The 17,068-nt window shown below is 41.2% G+C and overlaps 1 protein-coding gene across 3 annotated transcripts in view; it reads right to left on the bottom strand.

Moving 5' to 3' along the window:
* Window positions 1–6,042: 6,042 nt before the first annotated feature.
* rmnd1 (required for meiotic nuclear division 1 homolog) overlaps window positions 6,043–17,068 on the bottom strand; it is a 67,460-nt gene continuing 56,434 nt past the window's right edge. For all 3 annotated transcript variants that reach the window (XM_052012400.1, XM_052012402.1, XM_052012401.1), the window contains 2 exons: window positions 11,606–11,722; window positions 6,043–7,956 (listed from right to left, as the gene is read on the bottom strand). In XM_052012400.1, the coding sequence (XP_051868360.1) occupies window positions 7,924–7,956; window positions 11,606–11,722 (150 nt within the window). In that variant the 3' untranslated portion in view covers window positions 6,043–7,923. The remainder of the gene's footprint in view (window positions 7,957–11,605; window positions 11,723–17,068) is intronic.

The following is a 17,068-nucleotide window of genomic DNA, read 5'->3' on the forward strand; positions in this document are numbered from 1 at the left end:
AGCTGCTTCATTTTCACATATTCTAGCCAAAACCATGGTCTCTTACATAGGAGCAGGTCAATGACAGCAGTTAAGGCCCATGTGTTCGTTTTTTCCCTGTTTAATCTATCGGAGGTTAGAAGTCAGAGAAGAGAGCCACTGGTACACTGGAGCTCAGATTTTCATACCATGAGAGTAAACATTAATTGGAGATACTCCCAGAGCATAAATGACTTCTGTCAGTGGAAGAACAGGTGCACAAAGAACTACATGGACATGGGGCGAGGTGAGTTTTCTGATTATTTGTGGCAGCTTTGGCCAAGAGCCCAGACAGATTACTTAAATGGGATTTCTGCAAAGTTTCCATTGGGCAACAGGCAGAATCTCAGAGGAAATTTCAAGTGTTGATCTCTTAAATTCTGAATGTCAATGTTAAGAGGTTAAAGGAATGGGATACAGAGGCAGCGAAGGAGTCAGCAATGTAATGCCTCCCTTCAAGTGTTGGGTCCATCAGACTTGGAAGGACCTGACTCCACCATGTGGTCTTTGGATTCTGGCTGGTGTAGACTAAATTTCTCCTTGAACCAGATATTCTCCAGAAAGTGTGTTGATTAACTCAAAATTATTGACAAGAAGTCCAGAAAACAAAACTTAAGAAAATCTGGGAAAAATTGGACCTGGATTTATGAAGTGAAAATTATGCTTGTTAAATCTGTGAAAAGTTTGAGGTTGGAACTAGCAACGTGGAGAAGGGGAAAATCAGTGGATGGGTGGAGTTGGACTTTCAGAAGGCCTTTGATAAAGTGCCACACAAGATTACTAAACAGAATTAGAGTGCATGGGATTGGGGGTAATATACTGCCATGGCTTGGGAATAGGTTAATTGGGTAGGAGTAAAAGGGTAACGTTTGGATTGGTTGCCTTCAATGTGGGGTGCCACAGGGATACCAACTGCTCATAATGATTTGGATTATGGGATTCAAGTGTATTTTATCCAAGGTTGCTGAGGATACAAAGCTGGGTGGCAGTGAGGAGGATGCTGAGACACTTCAGGGAGACACAGACAGATAGACAGGTATAATATGAAAAATGTGAGGTCATCCACTTTGGTAGAAGAATAGATGGTGAGAGTTTGAAAGGTGTCAGTGTTAAAGAGGGCCCTGTGTACACACACCACCAGAAGTTAACACAGGTGTGTAGCAAGCACTATGGAAGATAAATGGCATGTTGGGCTGTAGTTCAAGATGATGAGAGTAAACATACATAGACACAGAACAGCAGAGGAACAGGCACTTTAGCCCACAATGTTTGCGCTGGACGTGATGCCAAATTAAACTAAATCTCTTCTGCCTGCAGATGATCCATTTCCCTCCATTCCCTGCATATTCATGTGCCTATCTAAAAGTCTCATAAACCCCACTATTGTATCTGCTTCTACCACTACCCCTGGCAGCCCATTCCAGGCAGCGACCACTGTGTAAAAAACTTGCCTTGCACATCTCCTTTGAACTCTTCCCCTCTCACCTTAAGTCCATATCCTCTGGTATTTGACGTTTCTACCCTGGAAAAAAACTCTTGATTGTCTACCCTATCTGTGCCTCTCATAATTTTATAACCTTCTAACAGGTTTCTCCTCATCCTCCAACGCTTCAGAGAAGACAACCCAAGTTTGTCCAACCTCTCTTTTACTGCAAATATACAAGAGCCTGCTGAGGAAGCACCTGGAACAGTGTGTACTGTCTAAGGAAGGATATACTTGCAACAGAGAGAAAGCAACAAAGGGTCACCTATTGATTCCTGAGATGGTGGGTTGGTCTGATGAGGAGAAATTAAGCAAACTGAGCCTATACTCAGAATTTAGAAGAATGAGAGATGAAACACACAGGGGTTTGATGGGTTAGATGCAGTAATGATGTTTTCCCTCAAAGAAAAGTCCAGAATTAGAATAAGGAGATGAGAAAAGATGTCTTCATCCAGAGAGTAGTGAATCTTTGGATTTCTCTACCTAAGGGAGCTGCAGAGGCTCAATCACTGATATTCAAGGCATATTAATAAGTTTATCAATAATAAGGAAATCAGGGGATGTGGGGTTGGTGCAAGAAAATGGCACTGAGGTAAAAGATCTGCCATTGTTTTATTTAGTGGCAGAACAGGAACAAGGAGCCAAAAGGCCTACTCCTGTTTCTATTTCTTATTCTACTTATTCTCTTATGCATCAGCATATGAGGACCCTCATTTTATAAGCAGCAATGAATTTCTGGACTGTTGTCTCCAGAAGGGAACAGCAATGATTACTGCATTGATGGATTCTTGCCCTGATCTCTATCCATCTGTTCCAGCTCTAGGTCACTTTTCTTAAATATGCTAATGATGCTTAGCTTTACTGCAATGCTGATTTCTTGTGAGTTATCTATATCAAATCATTCCCAAAGGAATTAATAATTATATGTTTGATTCTTACAGAAACTCCACCTTACTCCAGTTCCCATCTCTTACCATGGATACCTACCCAAGATCAATAGAAATTTGCATCTTAACTCAGAACCAAGTTGAAATTCCTTTTCCACCAATCACACCACCACCTTGCGTGTGCGTCTCTCTCTTTCTTGCTTTCACAGTCTCCAACACCCTCAACTGTACGTTACCATCTGCAGATCTCACTTTTTTAGCGCCTTCTTTTCTGCCTCAGGAACAATGAACTACAGCATTGGCAATTCACCCAAATCTCTTAGAGTCGTAGAACATAGAACAGTACAGCACAGGAACAGGCCCTTCAGCCCACGATGCTGTGCCAAACTAGTTAAACTAGTAATTAAATGCATAACTAAACAAATCTCTTCTGCCTACACAATGTCATTATCCCTCCATTCTCTGCACATTCATGTGCCTATCTAAGATCCTCTGTTGTGAAACAGATTCGAGGTCTCGAAGGACAAGGACTCTGAACACAGTCTTAGAGTTAAATGATTTATTTACAAAGACAAACACAGGGAAGAGGTAATGGGGGTGACACACACACACACACACACACACACACACACACACACACACACACACACGCACACACAATGACTGGCTACAAACAATCAAGGAAAAGTAATACACTACCCGCCACCCCTTGACTCAGTGCAGGCATGATGCCACGCTACCGGGAATACTAACTTAGAACGCTCCTAACCCTATCGAAGTGCACACCTTACCAGCAGTCTCTCCAGCATTGTTTCATGATTCCTTGGAGCAAACAAAGAGAGCGAACCAGGCATGTGTGGCACCAGGCCTGGTAGGCCATCCAGCCCAGGTAGTTCAAAAAGGCCAATGGCCCGGTGCCAGCAAGGACTAATCGATCACAGAAGGCCAATGGCCCAAGGTCAAGTACAAAGGTGCTTAAAGGGTCCAATGGTCAGGTGTGCACTGATCGGTGGGGTGGAGCCAGGCCTTGATTGACAGTGGTGTGTCTTTCGACCAGGTACTGGGCAGTGCAGTCATGTGACAGCCCTGGCCCTCCACAATACAGCCTCTTAAATACGTTTATTTTATTTGCCTCCACCACCACCCCAGGCAGCACATTCCAGGCACCCAACACCCTCTGTGTAAAAAAAACTTGCCCTGCACATCTCCTTTGAACTTGCCCCGTCACCTTAAATGCATGCCCTCTAGTATTAGACATTTTGGCCCTGGGAAAAAGATACTGTCTACTCCATCAATGCCTGTCATAACTTTATAAACTTCTATTAGGTCTCCCCTCAATTTCCGCTGCTGCAGAGAAAACAACCCAAGTTTGGTCAACCTCTTCTCATAGCACGTGCCCTCTAATCCAGGCAGCATCCTGGTAAATCTCTTCTGAACCCTCTCCAAAGCCTTTATATCCTTCCTATAATGGGGTGACCAGAATTGGATGCAGTGCTCCAGATGCACCCTAACTAGCTTTATAAAGCTGCAACATAACTTCCTGACTCTTGAACTCAGTGCTTCAACTAATAAAGGCAAGCATGCCATACACATTCTTTACCACCCTATCAACCTGTGCAGCCACTTTCAGGGAGCTATGGACTTGGATCCCAAGATCCCTCTGTAAATCAACACTGTTAAGGTCTTGCTACTAACAGTGTACTGTCCCTTTATATTTAATCTCTCAAAGTGCAACACCTCACATTTGGCCGGATTAAACTCCATCTGCTATTTCTCCACCCATATCTGCAACTGATCTATATCCTGCTGTATCCTTTGGCAATCTTCTATTCTGTCCACAGCATCACCAATCTTTGTATTGTCTGCGAACTTACAAACCCATCCATCCACATTTTCACTTCGGTAATTTATATATATCACAAACAGCAGAGATCCCAGTACGGATCCCTGCGGAACACCACTAGTCATAGACCTTCAGCCAGAGTAAGTCCCATTGACCACTACCCTTCTTTGGGCAAGCCAATTCTGAATCCAAACAGCCAAGCTACCATGGATCCCATGCATCGTAATCTTGTGGATGAGCCTACCATGAGGGACCTTGTCGAATGCCTTAGTAAAATCCATGTAGATGACATCCACAGCTCTACTTTCATCAATCACCTTCATCACCTCCTCGAAAAACTCAATCAAATTAATAAGACATGACTTGCCCCACACAAAGCCATGCTGACTGTCCCTAATTAGGCCATGGTTTTCCAAATGCTCATAAATCCTATCCCTAAGAATCCTCTCCAATAGCTTCCCTGCCACTGATGTGAGACTCACAGGTCAATAATTTCCAGGATTATCCCTATTTCCTTTCTTGAATAACAGAACAACATTAGGCACACGCCAGTCCTCTGGGACCTCACCTGTGGCTGGTGAGGACACGAGGATCTTAGTCAAGGCCCCAGCAATCTCATCTCTTGCCTCTCTCAATAATCCGGGATCTATCCCTTCTCCTTGGTAAATATCAATGCAAAGTACTCATTTAGGACCTTGCCCACATCCTCCGCCTCCAAGTGTATGTTCCCTCCTTTATCCCTGAATGGTCCTACCCTCTCCTTAGTTATCCTCTTGCTCTTGATGCATGTATAGAATGCCTTGGGATTCTCTTTAATCTTACTCACCAAGGACTTTTCATGGCCTCTCCTGGCTCTCCTAATTCCCCTTGAGTACTTTTTTAGCTTCTTTATAATCCTCAAGGGCTCCATTTGATTTTTAGCTTCCTAAACCTTACATATGCTTCCTTTTCCTTTTTGACTAAATTCACCACCTCCCTTGATATTCAATGTTCCTTACTCTGCCATCCTTGTCCTTCCTTCTTATGGAACATACACCATCCTGTACTCTCTGCAGTTGGTCTTTAAACACCCTCCACATGTCAGATGTGGATTTGCCCAAAAACTGTTCCCAATTAACTCTCCTTAGTTCCTGCCTTATACTCTTGTAATTTGCCCTGCTCCAATGTAATACTCTCCTGCAAGATCCATACTTATCCTTCTCTATGGCTATAGAGTTATACAGCACAGAAACAGGCCCTTCAGCCCGACTTATTCATGCTGTCCATTGTGCCTACCTGAGCTCGTCCCATTTGTCTGCATAGGGCCCAGACCCCACTAAACCTTTCCTCTCCGCATACCTGTCCAAATGTTTTTTTAAACTTTGTAATTGTACCCACCTCTGGCAGCTCGTTCCATATACCCACCAACTTGTGTGTGAAAAACTTGCCCTTTGGGTCCCTTTTAAATCTTTCCCGCCTCGCCTTAAACCTATGCCCTCTAGTTTCCCTTACCCAGGGAAAAAGACTGTGACTATCTGCCTTATCTACACCACTCATGATTTTATAAACCTCTCCAAGGTCTTCTATCCTTATTGATCCTAGAGTTGTACAGCATGGAAACAGACCTTTGGCCCACCACGTCTGTGCCAACCGTCCGGCATCTGTTTTCACCATTCCTACACTAATTCCATTTCTCATCACCTTCCCCAGATGCTAGGGGCAACTTACCTACCAACCCGCACATCTTTGGAGGAAACAAACCACCCAGGGGGAACCCACACGATCACAGGGAGACCGTGCAAACTCCACATAGAATCAAGTCAGAGAACATGTCAGAGTCGTAATGATTTAATATGCAGGGAAATTTCCAGTTATTGAGTACAAAATATAGTTTTGGAATGCAATGTGAACAGCCACAGTCAAAGCAAATAAATCATCGAATTAATTGTGCAATATCACAATAGAATACAGTAATCAAAAAGAGAATGGAAAACCCTGCAAAATGCTGGAAATCCAAAATAAAAATAGAAAATCTTGAGATACTCAGCAGATCAGGCAGCATCTGTGGAAAGAGAAGCAAGATTTAATGTCTCAGCTTGATGACTTCATTAGAACTGATGCAAGGTCATCAACCTGTTTCTCTTCACAGATGCAATCTCTTCTGCTGAGCTACTCCAACGTTTTCTGATTTTATGACATCACAGCTTTCCGCACCTTTAAGACAAGAAAGATTAACAATGATGGAGATTCTTTAAATGTGAATTATCAACCTGATACCTTCACAACATTTAAGTTTACAGAAGCCCTCTCTAACCCTGGCCCTGATATTATAATTTCACCAGGAATAGTGAACTCCTTTTTGGAATTTAGCATTGGGAGAGATGGCACAGAAAGTTTTATAGAAGAAAAGGTGAACACAGTGCAAGTTTCTCAATTTTTTTGTATCCCAAGCAAACGTGCCAAGTACTTTTAATAATTCCAATGCAGAAAAACTTTACTTCCAAATAAGTTCTGAACCAAAGGAAAATCAATGATGCCTCTCAGTTGCATGTGAGTTGTAGTGGGCTTTCTTTATAGCTTTTGACAGTTTGTCTTATAGTCATGATCACGCCTATCAAGCATGACACGTTCATCGAAGATTGATGAGCAACTCTTCAGATACAAGCACGGCAATGTTGTGTGTTCGTTTATTTCCAGGTTTGTCTTCAGGATAGTTGCGCGGAATATGGTCCAGCTTAATTCAATCATTTATTTTTCATGGGGAAAAAATAGTATTATCCAGTAGTTCAAATTCAAGCTTAAAGCTGTTTGCACTGCAACATATGTTCTTGGTTTGATAGCAATTCTATTACAGGAAGTATTATAAACAAATAAGTAAAAAGTCATCAAATATCCTGTAATGTATACAGTTTGTCATATTTCAGATTGGCTGAAGAAAAATGTGTAATAAATTAGTGTTTTGATTTAAATAATGTCAATTCTGATATATTTTCTGTTAAAATAAATAATTCATGTTGATTCAGGATTTGCTTCCAAGTGATTTTACTGATGATTCGAACAATATTCAAATACTTGTTAAATTATGTGAACAGCACTTACGTCAGCTTTGAGTGCAGCAACATTCCAAAATCTTAAATAACATGGACATCTGCCTCAAGGTGTGGTCTATTAGCTACCCTGTTTTCACATCTGTAACAGACCCAGAAAATGCCTTTCTTCCAATATACCAGTCCCAAACATATGAGGTAAGAAGCTACTATAGATTCAAATTTATTCAGTCTTTGATCCAGCATGATTTTAAAGAAAAACATTAATTACACCAGTTTTCCCATTTCAGGCAACCCCTGTGCTATGGCCTTTCAGGTGATGAAAACTTGCTCTTCTAGAATGCACCATCCAAAAATTTCAGAGCAAATTTTATTCCATTACAGAATGTGTGTGAAAAAAGTAATGCAGGGGGTTGCCTGTATATATAGATATTCCACAATGAAACAAAATCAAATGTACCACTAACTGAAAATTAAAAATCAATTATAAATGCTGTGTGGTTGTGAGAATAAACAGTATAGTTTTGATGGGGATTGAACTGCACAAAATGTAGACGTTCCTCAGGATGTAGCGATGAGTACAGAAGCCTTCTGGAGGATGTTCTTCATGCCCCACTTGAAGTTATGGTCTCTCGCCGCTCTCTTCCAAACTACTGCCGATCAGTTTTAGAAAATAACACGTGCAAGTTCAAATAATACCTGGGGAAAGAAAAAGATTGGCAGTATTGAGTAATTCAAAACATCATAAAATCCTACAAAATCATGTTGTTTGTGCAACTCATTACACAAGGTAGATAAATGATGAGAGGGGCACTTTGGCCATCCTAACTCATTCATTTAGAAACATGTTGGGAGCCTCCATTGTGGGATCCATTTGTTTCTTCAATAATTGCAGAGTTTTGCTGCTACTACTTCACCTAGAAGCCAATTCCACGTGCTTCTCACCTTCTGTATTAAGGATTCCTGAATTTCACTGTTTTTGTTTTTGATTCTGCTCTTATCATGGCTTAGTCTTTGTTTCTATATCTTAAATAGCTTCACGTGTTTTTTTTCCCTATTGGCATCCCCTAAAAGCTGAGAATCATTTAAACATAAGCACCTTTCATGTCTTCAGGATCTCACAGAACACCTTATCATTAATGAATGGCGCTACTTAGAAGTGAAGTCAATGTCGTAAGACTTTCCTCACAACTCAGTAGTGACACCAGTGACTGCTTTAAGCCTTTTCTCTACGAAGGCTTCATATCCAAATCTTTTCCTTGTGCCCTGTGTCTATTAATGACTGGGATTCTGAAACTGATCACAGAAGAAACATTAGTTGAGGCTTTTAAGAAAGGGCACTTCCTTATTTAGAAAGAAACAAATATAGGAATATGATGCAAATGCACACAGAAGTCCCTGCGTACATGCAATAATGTGAAATAACACATAATCATGTTTTGATGACACTGGCAAAGAATTTACTACAGTACATGATGCTCACTATCAGCATGCACCATTCTCATCAAAGTGAGCCCGATTTGAAGAACTGAGACCTGTTCCCACATTAGTTAAATGGGTCTAACCTTTGACGAGGACCTACCTGCAAGACTTGCCCTTTGTTCTCTTTTCCACCCACACCAATCCTGGCTGTTGTAAGTGCCCTTACCCCCCGACACTGCTTGAATCCCAGCTCAGTTGCCTGCTGTCCAATGATTAGGTGCCACAACACTCCACTGCTTGTCCCAGCAACTATGACATCCCAATCCTTTCTGAAACCAATACCCAGACACCCAATTCCACCCCTTGCATTACAACGCTACCCAACGTCCCAACACCTCAATCCTTCCTATGATTTCAACACTGGTTATCCCAGTCCCTGGGAACACTGACAAAATTGAATTATCCCCCTCTACTGACTTCATATCTGATCCTCCCAATCCAGTTCCTCCCTCTCTCCTCACTATATTCTCTGCCAGCTCTACAATAGTACAAACCAGCGGAGGAAATGTCTCTGTTTCCTTTAACTATGTTTGCCTGGTTTTATCACATACATTACAAGGGAGCCTCACACAAAACTGGAGTAGGACTCCATACAATAGCACTTTTCAGGTGCTGTAGAATTTCTAGCCCAAAGAACTTCCATGCCGAATAAATTGAGGGTGCAGATTTGACGGTACAAATAACCTAACCCTTTTGTTGCACATAAATTTCAAGTGCCAGTTGCAAATTGGAAGTCACAAAAGGACTCTACAGCTTCAATTCTTTTGAAGTGATGACTTCAGTGTTTGTATTTAATTTCAATGACCCTATCACTTACTAAATAAATCTATACACATTCCACTAAGAGATATTAGAAACTGGTTCATTAGTTCTGAATAGTTCTTAGGAGTAAAGATAATTTCCACTGACTTAGCAATAACTGAATCTGCTCTAATCTTTCACTGGGATAATATGTTGTGAAAACAATATTGTATTCAATAACCTGCTTGACAGTGTACAGGTTAATATAGACTTGTCACTACACCTCTAAGCTTTTACACTGTATTGACAAACAGTACTCAAGAGCATCAATTAGGAGAGGTTTGTTATATCCCACTGTACATTTATACTGGTATTAAGAAACAATTAAAATTGGTATTTTGAACTTTAACTTAATCAAGATGTTTTTAAATTTATAAAGGAAAAACCCAGGAGTGCATTGAACCTGAGGTGCTATGCCCCCTTAAGGTTCTGGAAAATAAAGTGGAAAGGGCCTCAATTTCTGCTTGTCCTTGATTTTTTGCTGATTGTGGCAATTTAATTCAACACAGTGATTAAAACACACCTACCAGGTTACTGCAGTTATTTTCAACCATCAATTCCCAGTGGAAATGCCATACTTAAAGGGAGAAAGGATCAGAGAAATCCTGTATTCTTCAATTCACTGACCGCTGAATAAATAACTCCCTGTTGGGACTGTGAATCTCGGATAGTGTAATGCTATTACAATGCCAGTGACCCGGGTTCAATTCCGGCCACTGTATGTATGGAGTTTGTACTTTCTCCCTGTGTCTGTGTGGGTTTCCTCCAGGTGCTCTGGTTTCCTCCCACATTCCAAAGATATACGGGTTAGGAAGTTGTGAGTGTGCTATATTGGCGCCACTTACGGGCTGCCCCCAGAACACTCTACGCAAAAGATGCATTTCACTGTGTATTTCGATGTACGTGACTAATAAAGATATCTTATCTTATATTTGTTCACTCTTCCACTGCATCATGCTGAGATTCAATCTAAGAGGAATGTAGTCCCTCGATAGTTTTACAATTTAATATGACTAATAACATTAAAAATATGCTCACATGAATTAAATTTAAGTTTGTGAACAACAGCCTAAGCCATCAATTTTTATGGCTGGAAAATCAAGAGTGTGTTGTCTTCACTTGCTCATTTACATAATCTGCAATCCAGATATCACCACTCTGTGATTTGAGCAGACTTGTGCCTCTTTTCAGGAATTAAATTATTTATGATTTATAAGGGCCTCTTTAAGGTTATAGTACCATTTTGTTTAACCCCACCCCCCATGGAGAAGCATACTATAAGTGTGGGAGTATTTAGTATTTTGCTTTTTTCCCCCCAGTAATGGTTCAGATGCAAATCCCATTGCAGAGGGAATTCAATGCAACATGTAAAAAGACAATATGCAATTTGCAACAGTCTTATGCATACATAAACAAGCAAAAGGATTATCAGTCTATGTATTAACTTGAGCAAATGGTTGATTTGTAACCTGAAGGTACAACATAGTCTGAAGATGTAATGAGTTCTTTAAACAAAATTCAAAGATATTTATAAGTCCAGAATGATAGAATGAAAAAACACCTCTTTACTGATGCTGAAAGCTGCAGTAAAGACAAATTTGATTGTGAAAGAGTATATGAAATGTGTTTGGCCCATCTTAAACTATTCCTGGGTCTGCTTAGAATTTGGCACTAATTCAAATTCCTGGAGCGGCCTGGAGGATAGCTGGTGTGGGAAACAGAACATTCACATTGCTACATTTGAGGGTGTGTTTTAGAATTTGGTCCAAAGGTTCGCTGTAGGGTCAGACTGAAAAGAACTCTGTTTGGCTTGTGCTACACCCTCAAAGTGGGATTGCTTGCCGCTGACACTGGGGTCTAAGGTCAATGTTTTCCATTGCACAATACTAACCCTCCCTGGAGAAAGAAAAAACAGCAACTGTATATTTAGCAGTTTACTGGTAGTTGCGTCTAGATGTCTAATAAATGAATCATTTTGGACTTTTTGCTGCTGAGCAGAAATCTGAATATTTTATAGCATGAATCATCGAGTAACAGCATTGGTCCCAGCTGTTGCATGACCTACTTCAATAGAAATGAGGATCACAATCATCCACTCGAGGCGCAGTCCATGTTTCTCACTTAGGTGGTTTCGCATCAAGTCTGTTAGTTCTGTACAGTGCTGTAGCTTTTCATTAATCACCTGCAGGAGTCAAACACTTTACAAATCAAAAAGAACTGCAGATGCTGGAAATCAGAAAATGCTTGAAAAACTCAGGAGGTCAGGAGGCATTTGTAGAAAGACAAACATTTAATGTTTCAGGGCGAAGAGCAGTTGTTTGACCTGAAACATTAACTATTTCTCTTTCTACTGATGCTGCCTGACCTCCTGAATTTTTCCAGCATTTTCTGATTTTATTTCAAAATAATTTGTATTCATCTATCCAAAGTGAATTACAGTTGCAATTCAGCACAGTATATAGGCAAGTCTAATGGTAAGTTAGTCTGGCACTATTTCATATACAGTCGGCCAAATCTTGCTGGCAGTTCCACTGTGGACTGCCATCACTCACCTTCATAAATGCAAGTTAGGTCAGAACTTTGGCAGAAATATATTTAAACTCGCTTGTCTCAAACTTACTGGAAGATTCTCAACAGTGAATTTAACAATACACTCCACCATTGGACTCCAGCAGTGAGCATGTATCTGCTGGAGTTACCCAGCATTTGTACTGGGTAATGTGACTACAGACCTGCACCAGGTTCAACCTGACATCGAATCCTTCAACCCATCCTTCCTGATGGAATTTTTAATGTTGTTACAGAAGTAAGAGTATGTTATCTTACATAAAAAACATTACTTAAAATAAGTAATTACCTGAAAGTGTTTTTAGGTGACAATTTTTAAAAAGGTGTTCATTTCAATGTTAACAGTTTATAAAAGCTTCTGAATGTGGATTTCTCATGAGTTTTGTCAGCAGAGACTGTCTTGCCCATCACATGACTCAATTAAGTTGGGTGCTGCTCCTGGCCTTACCAATTAGGTCCAGGATGTTTTCAGTCAGCAAGTTGGGCCTTGCGGATTTGGAGCAGGTAAATGCAGGACAATGGAGAAACTGAGCAGCAAAATGGAGACATAAGAGACTGCAGATGCTGGAATCTGAAGGAACACCAAAAGTGCTGGAGGAACTCAGAAAGTCAGGCAGCATCTATGGAGGGAAATGGACAGTCAACGTTTCGGGTCGAGACCCTTCGTCTGGAGACTAGAGCAGCAGCAGGCCAGGCTCAGTAAAAACCCAGGCCACTGAGTCTTTAATTCACTTTGTGTATAATTTCATGCCAGCATGGTCTCATGCAAGAGGATAGCATTTACAAAGGCAGTTCCTGGCTCAAGAGGAGCACATGAGAACATAATAAATAGAAGCAGGAGAATGTCATTTGGGTTATTATGCTTCCTCCTCCATTCAATAAGATCCTTCACCCCAGCATCACATTCCTGCACTAACCCCCTATCTTTTGATCTCCTCAATATCCAAAAACGTAAGCAACTGAGCTTACACAGCCTTCTTGGGAAGAGAATTCCAAAGACTCATAACTCTCTGGGTAAGGAAATTTCTCCTCATCTCTGTCCCTAAAGGCCAACTCTTGTTTTGAGACTGTGACCTCTGGTTCAAGATACCCCAGCCAAGAGAAATGCCAACTCCTTGCCAAGCCCCTTTAAGAAGCTTGTACATTTCAGCGAGATCACCTCTCAGTGTCCTCGGTCTTTCCACCATCCCAGGAACAATCTGCTAAAACTTTGCAGGACTTCCTCCATTGCAAGTATATCCTTCTCAGATCGGGAGACCAGACCAGTACACAATATCCCAGAAGTGGTATCACCAGGGCTCTGTATAAATGGAGCAAGACATCTCTCAAATCCACTTGAAATAAAGGCCAATATACCATTTGTCTTCCTAATTACTTGCTATACTTGCATATAAATTTCCAAAGATCCACATGCAAGGATACCCAGGTCCCTCTGAACACCAACACTTTCAATTTCTCACTATTAAAAATACTCCACCTTGCGATTTCTTCTACCGTCCTGGTGAACCTCACATTTTTTCCACGTTATATTCCATCTGCAATGTCCTCACCCTCTCGGTTAGCCTCTCTGCATCATCCTCACAGTCCACAATGCCATCTAGCTTTGTATTATCAGCAAACCCAGCTTTATTACACTACTCCTTGTTTAAATACACAATGATCAGTTGGTTTGCCCTCATCTATTCCACTAGCTACAACCTCAAAGAACTTCCACAGATCTGTCAATGTGATTTTCCGTTCATAAATCCATGTTGACTCTGCACAATCCTTTTGTAATTTTCCAAGCTGCTACTAATTGCTTAATGATATATTCATGTATTCACCCTGGTAGTGACGTCAGGATAAATTATCTATAGTTCTCTGTTTTCTCTCTTCCCTCTTTCTTAAATAACTGTTACACTTTCTACCTTCCAATCTGTGGGAACTGTTCTAGAGTCCATAGAATTTTGGAAGATGTACACTGGTGCATCCACTATGTCCATACCCACCTCTTTCAAACTCCTAGGATACAGACCGTCAGGTCCTGGGGGTTTAAGTGCCTTTCAGTGTCATTAATTTATTCACATAACAAGTACAGATAACAGGTCAGCATACCCATTTCCTAATGCTGTCATTAAAATCAATCACTGGAAAATTATGAGGTAATTGAAATGCCTAATCTGAGCTCAAACCAAGTTCCAATTTATATTCTAAATCAGAGTAGAGCTATATAGTATTTAACATTACAGATGAAACACTGTACAGAACACTGGAAGACACAGGCTCAGCATTCTGGAGGGTTCTGTTTCCACCTTTCCCAGAAATAAATATATCCTTCCTTTTCAGCATGTGACTATAAAGCATGATAATTAAAAACTCAAAAGTAAATGTTTCTAACTTAATTGAGCCAACATCTTGGCTTTGCTTAACAATCCTAATTCCTTCGTTTTTATTCTTTTATCTCTTTATAACCCACTACCATGTGCCATCGTACCTTTAGACATTTAGCAATTCCTGCCCTGCACTCCATCACAGATCTTTCCCCTGATTCATTCCTCTCCCTCCTTTTTCTCGTCTCTGCTCTTATGTAGAAACTCGTAAACCTCTAACTTCTGCCAGTTCTAATGAAAGGTTACTACTTTTGTTACTTCTGGTTCTCTCTCTCCACAAGGGCTACTTCATGCTTTTATTCCTGATTTGTGGCATATGCAGTGTTTTATCTTTGTTATAATTTTCACATTTTTTTTGCACAATGCATCCTGATGACTGTTAATACACAAAGGTTAATTTTCAGTAATTATTTGGTAACAATTAGGTGGGCTAAGTATCCAATATGAAAAACACGATGATGCTGGAGGAATTCAGCAGGCAAGGCAGCATCCGTGGAGAAGAGCAGGCATTCAACGTTTCAGGTCAGGACCCTTCTTCAGGACTGAAGATAAGGGGAAGCCCAATATATAGGAGGGAAAAGCAGAGAAGTGATAGGTGGACAAAAGAGGGGAGGTGGGGTGGGCACAGGGTGGTGATAGATAGATGCAGGTAAGAGATAGTAATAGGCAGGTGCGGGGGAAGAGGGGAGATCAGATCCACCAGGGGATGGGTCAAAGGTAAGAAGAGAGAGGAGGAACAAAAAAAAGAGGCTAGGAAAGGGAAGAAGAGAAGAAGCATGGTGGGGGTTTGTGGGGAAGGGGGGTGGGGATTACCTAAAGTGGGAGAATTCAATATTCATGCTGTTAGGCTGCAAGGTTCCAAGATGGAAAATGAGGTGCTGTTCCACCAGTTTGTGCTTGGAATTCTCCAGGCAGTGGAGGAGGCCGAGGACTGTCATATCAGTGATAGTGTGGGAGGGGGAGTTGAAGTGACTGGCAACGGGAAGATGCAGGTCGCGGTTACGGACAGAGCACAGGTGTTCTGCGAAATGGTCACCTACTCTGCGTTTGGTCTCACCAATGTAGAGGAGGCCATAATAAGTATTCAATACGACTGGGATTGCTGGCGTAAACATAGGCTTTAAAAAAAACTCTTAAAATTAAAACTGAATATTGTGTATACATTAAGTGTGTGAGATTTGGCTTCAGATCAAATTTCTAAATCAGGATAGTGTGCAACTTGGAAGGAAACCTGCAGGTGGTGGTGTTTTCATACACGTGCTTTCCTGTCCTTGGCGGTAGGGGTTGTGGATTTAGAAGCTGCTGTCTCAGTAGCTTAAGTGATTAACTGCAGTACATTTTGTAGATGGTACCACTGCAGCCGCTCTGCACCAGTGGTGGAGGGAGTGAATGTTTAGGATGGTTGACATGGTGCCCATCAAGTGGGCTGCTTTGTCCTGGTGTTACGGACTCAGTGAAAGTCCCTTTAAGATAGAGAGTGTGTGTGTATGTGTGTGTGGGGCGTGCTTACGTCAATAGAAGATAAAGGACGTAATGACGTTGAAGAAGAAGAAGAAAGAGAGAGAGAGAAGGGAGAGAGACACCAGCCTGCTTGTTTTCTCTATCGATGGATGAGAAACAATAACTGTGTTTGCCACTGAAATCCATGTATGGAAGTTGGAAGTAATCCGGTGGAGTTCACTTTGTTGCTGACCTGTAGAAGGAAACAGGTATTTGTGTGTGGACGACCACGGTTCGGATGCTTTTCGGGGTGAGGAAGTCACTACCGAGTAAACACTGAAGTGTCGTTTGGGTTCCATCGTGGAACATTTGGATTTCGTATGTACTCTCTCTATGTTTTTCTACATCTACACTTATCTTCAGACAACGGTGGTTGTTGAAGAAGCCCTTGCTCATGTTTCACCTTATGGCTTGCGGAACTGAACTTTAAGAACCATTCCGGAACTGGGAGTTTTGGACTTTGTCACACACACACACACGAAGAGTTTAGTTTTGGGGTTAACGTTCGAGGTTTAACATTCTTGAATTCTAACATACTAACATTTTTACTTTTATTTTACGTATTATCAATAAGTAGTGATTAATAAAATAGTTTTTAACACTGAATCATGCTCAGCGTGTTTCTTTTGTTGCTGGTTTGTGACACTGGATTGTGTTGAGCTTTGAGAGTTGCTGGAGCTGCACTCATCCTGGCGAGTGGAGAGTATTTCACCAAACTCCTGACTTGTGCCTTGTAAATAGTGGAAAGGCTTTGAGGTGTCAGGATTTTCTTCTTTTTTAATCTATTTCTAGACTCTGGAAATGATAGTTAATTCTGCATTCAGCCACTGCTTGCATGGGGCAGGGATCCACACAAGAATCTTAAATCAAGAAAAGGAGAGCCAGAAGCAATGCTGCTGGTATCTGGTTGTGAAACAGAATCTGGGATGTACTTGGAGTGTCTCTTCTATTCCCAGCAAGAGTATCAGGAAATCTTTTAGTGGTTGTTGCAGTTAAAATTCATCACTTTTCTTTGGTTACTTTGACTTGATGGCAGAGAATGTACCTTCCTGAATAGGCCCAGGATGTCTTACATTGGTTCACAGGACCCA

The sequence above is a fragment of the Pristis pectinata genome, chromosome 3 (genome assembly GCF_009764475.1).
Source record: "Pristis pectinata isolate sPriPec2 chromosome 3, sPriPec2.1.pri, whole genome shotgun sequence".
In the NCBI taxonomy this organism is placed as follows: Eukaryota; Metazoa; Chordata; class Chondrichthyes; order Rhinopristiformes; family Pristidae; genus Pristis; species Pristis pectinata.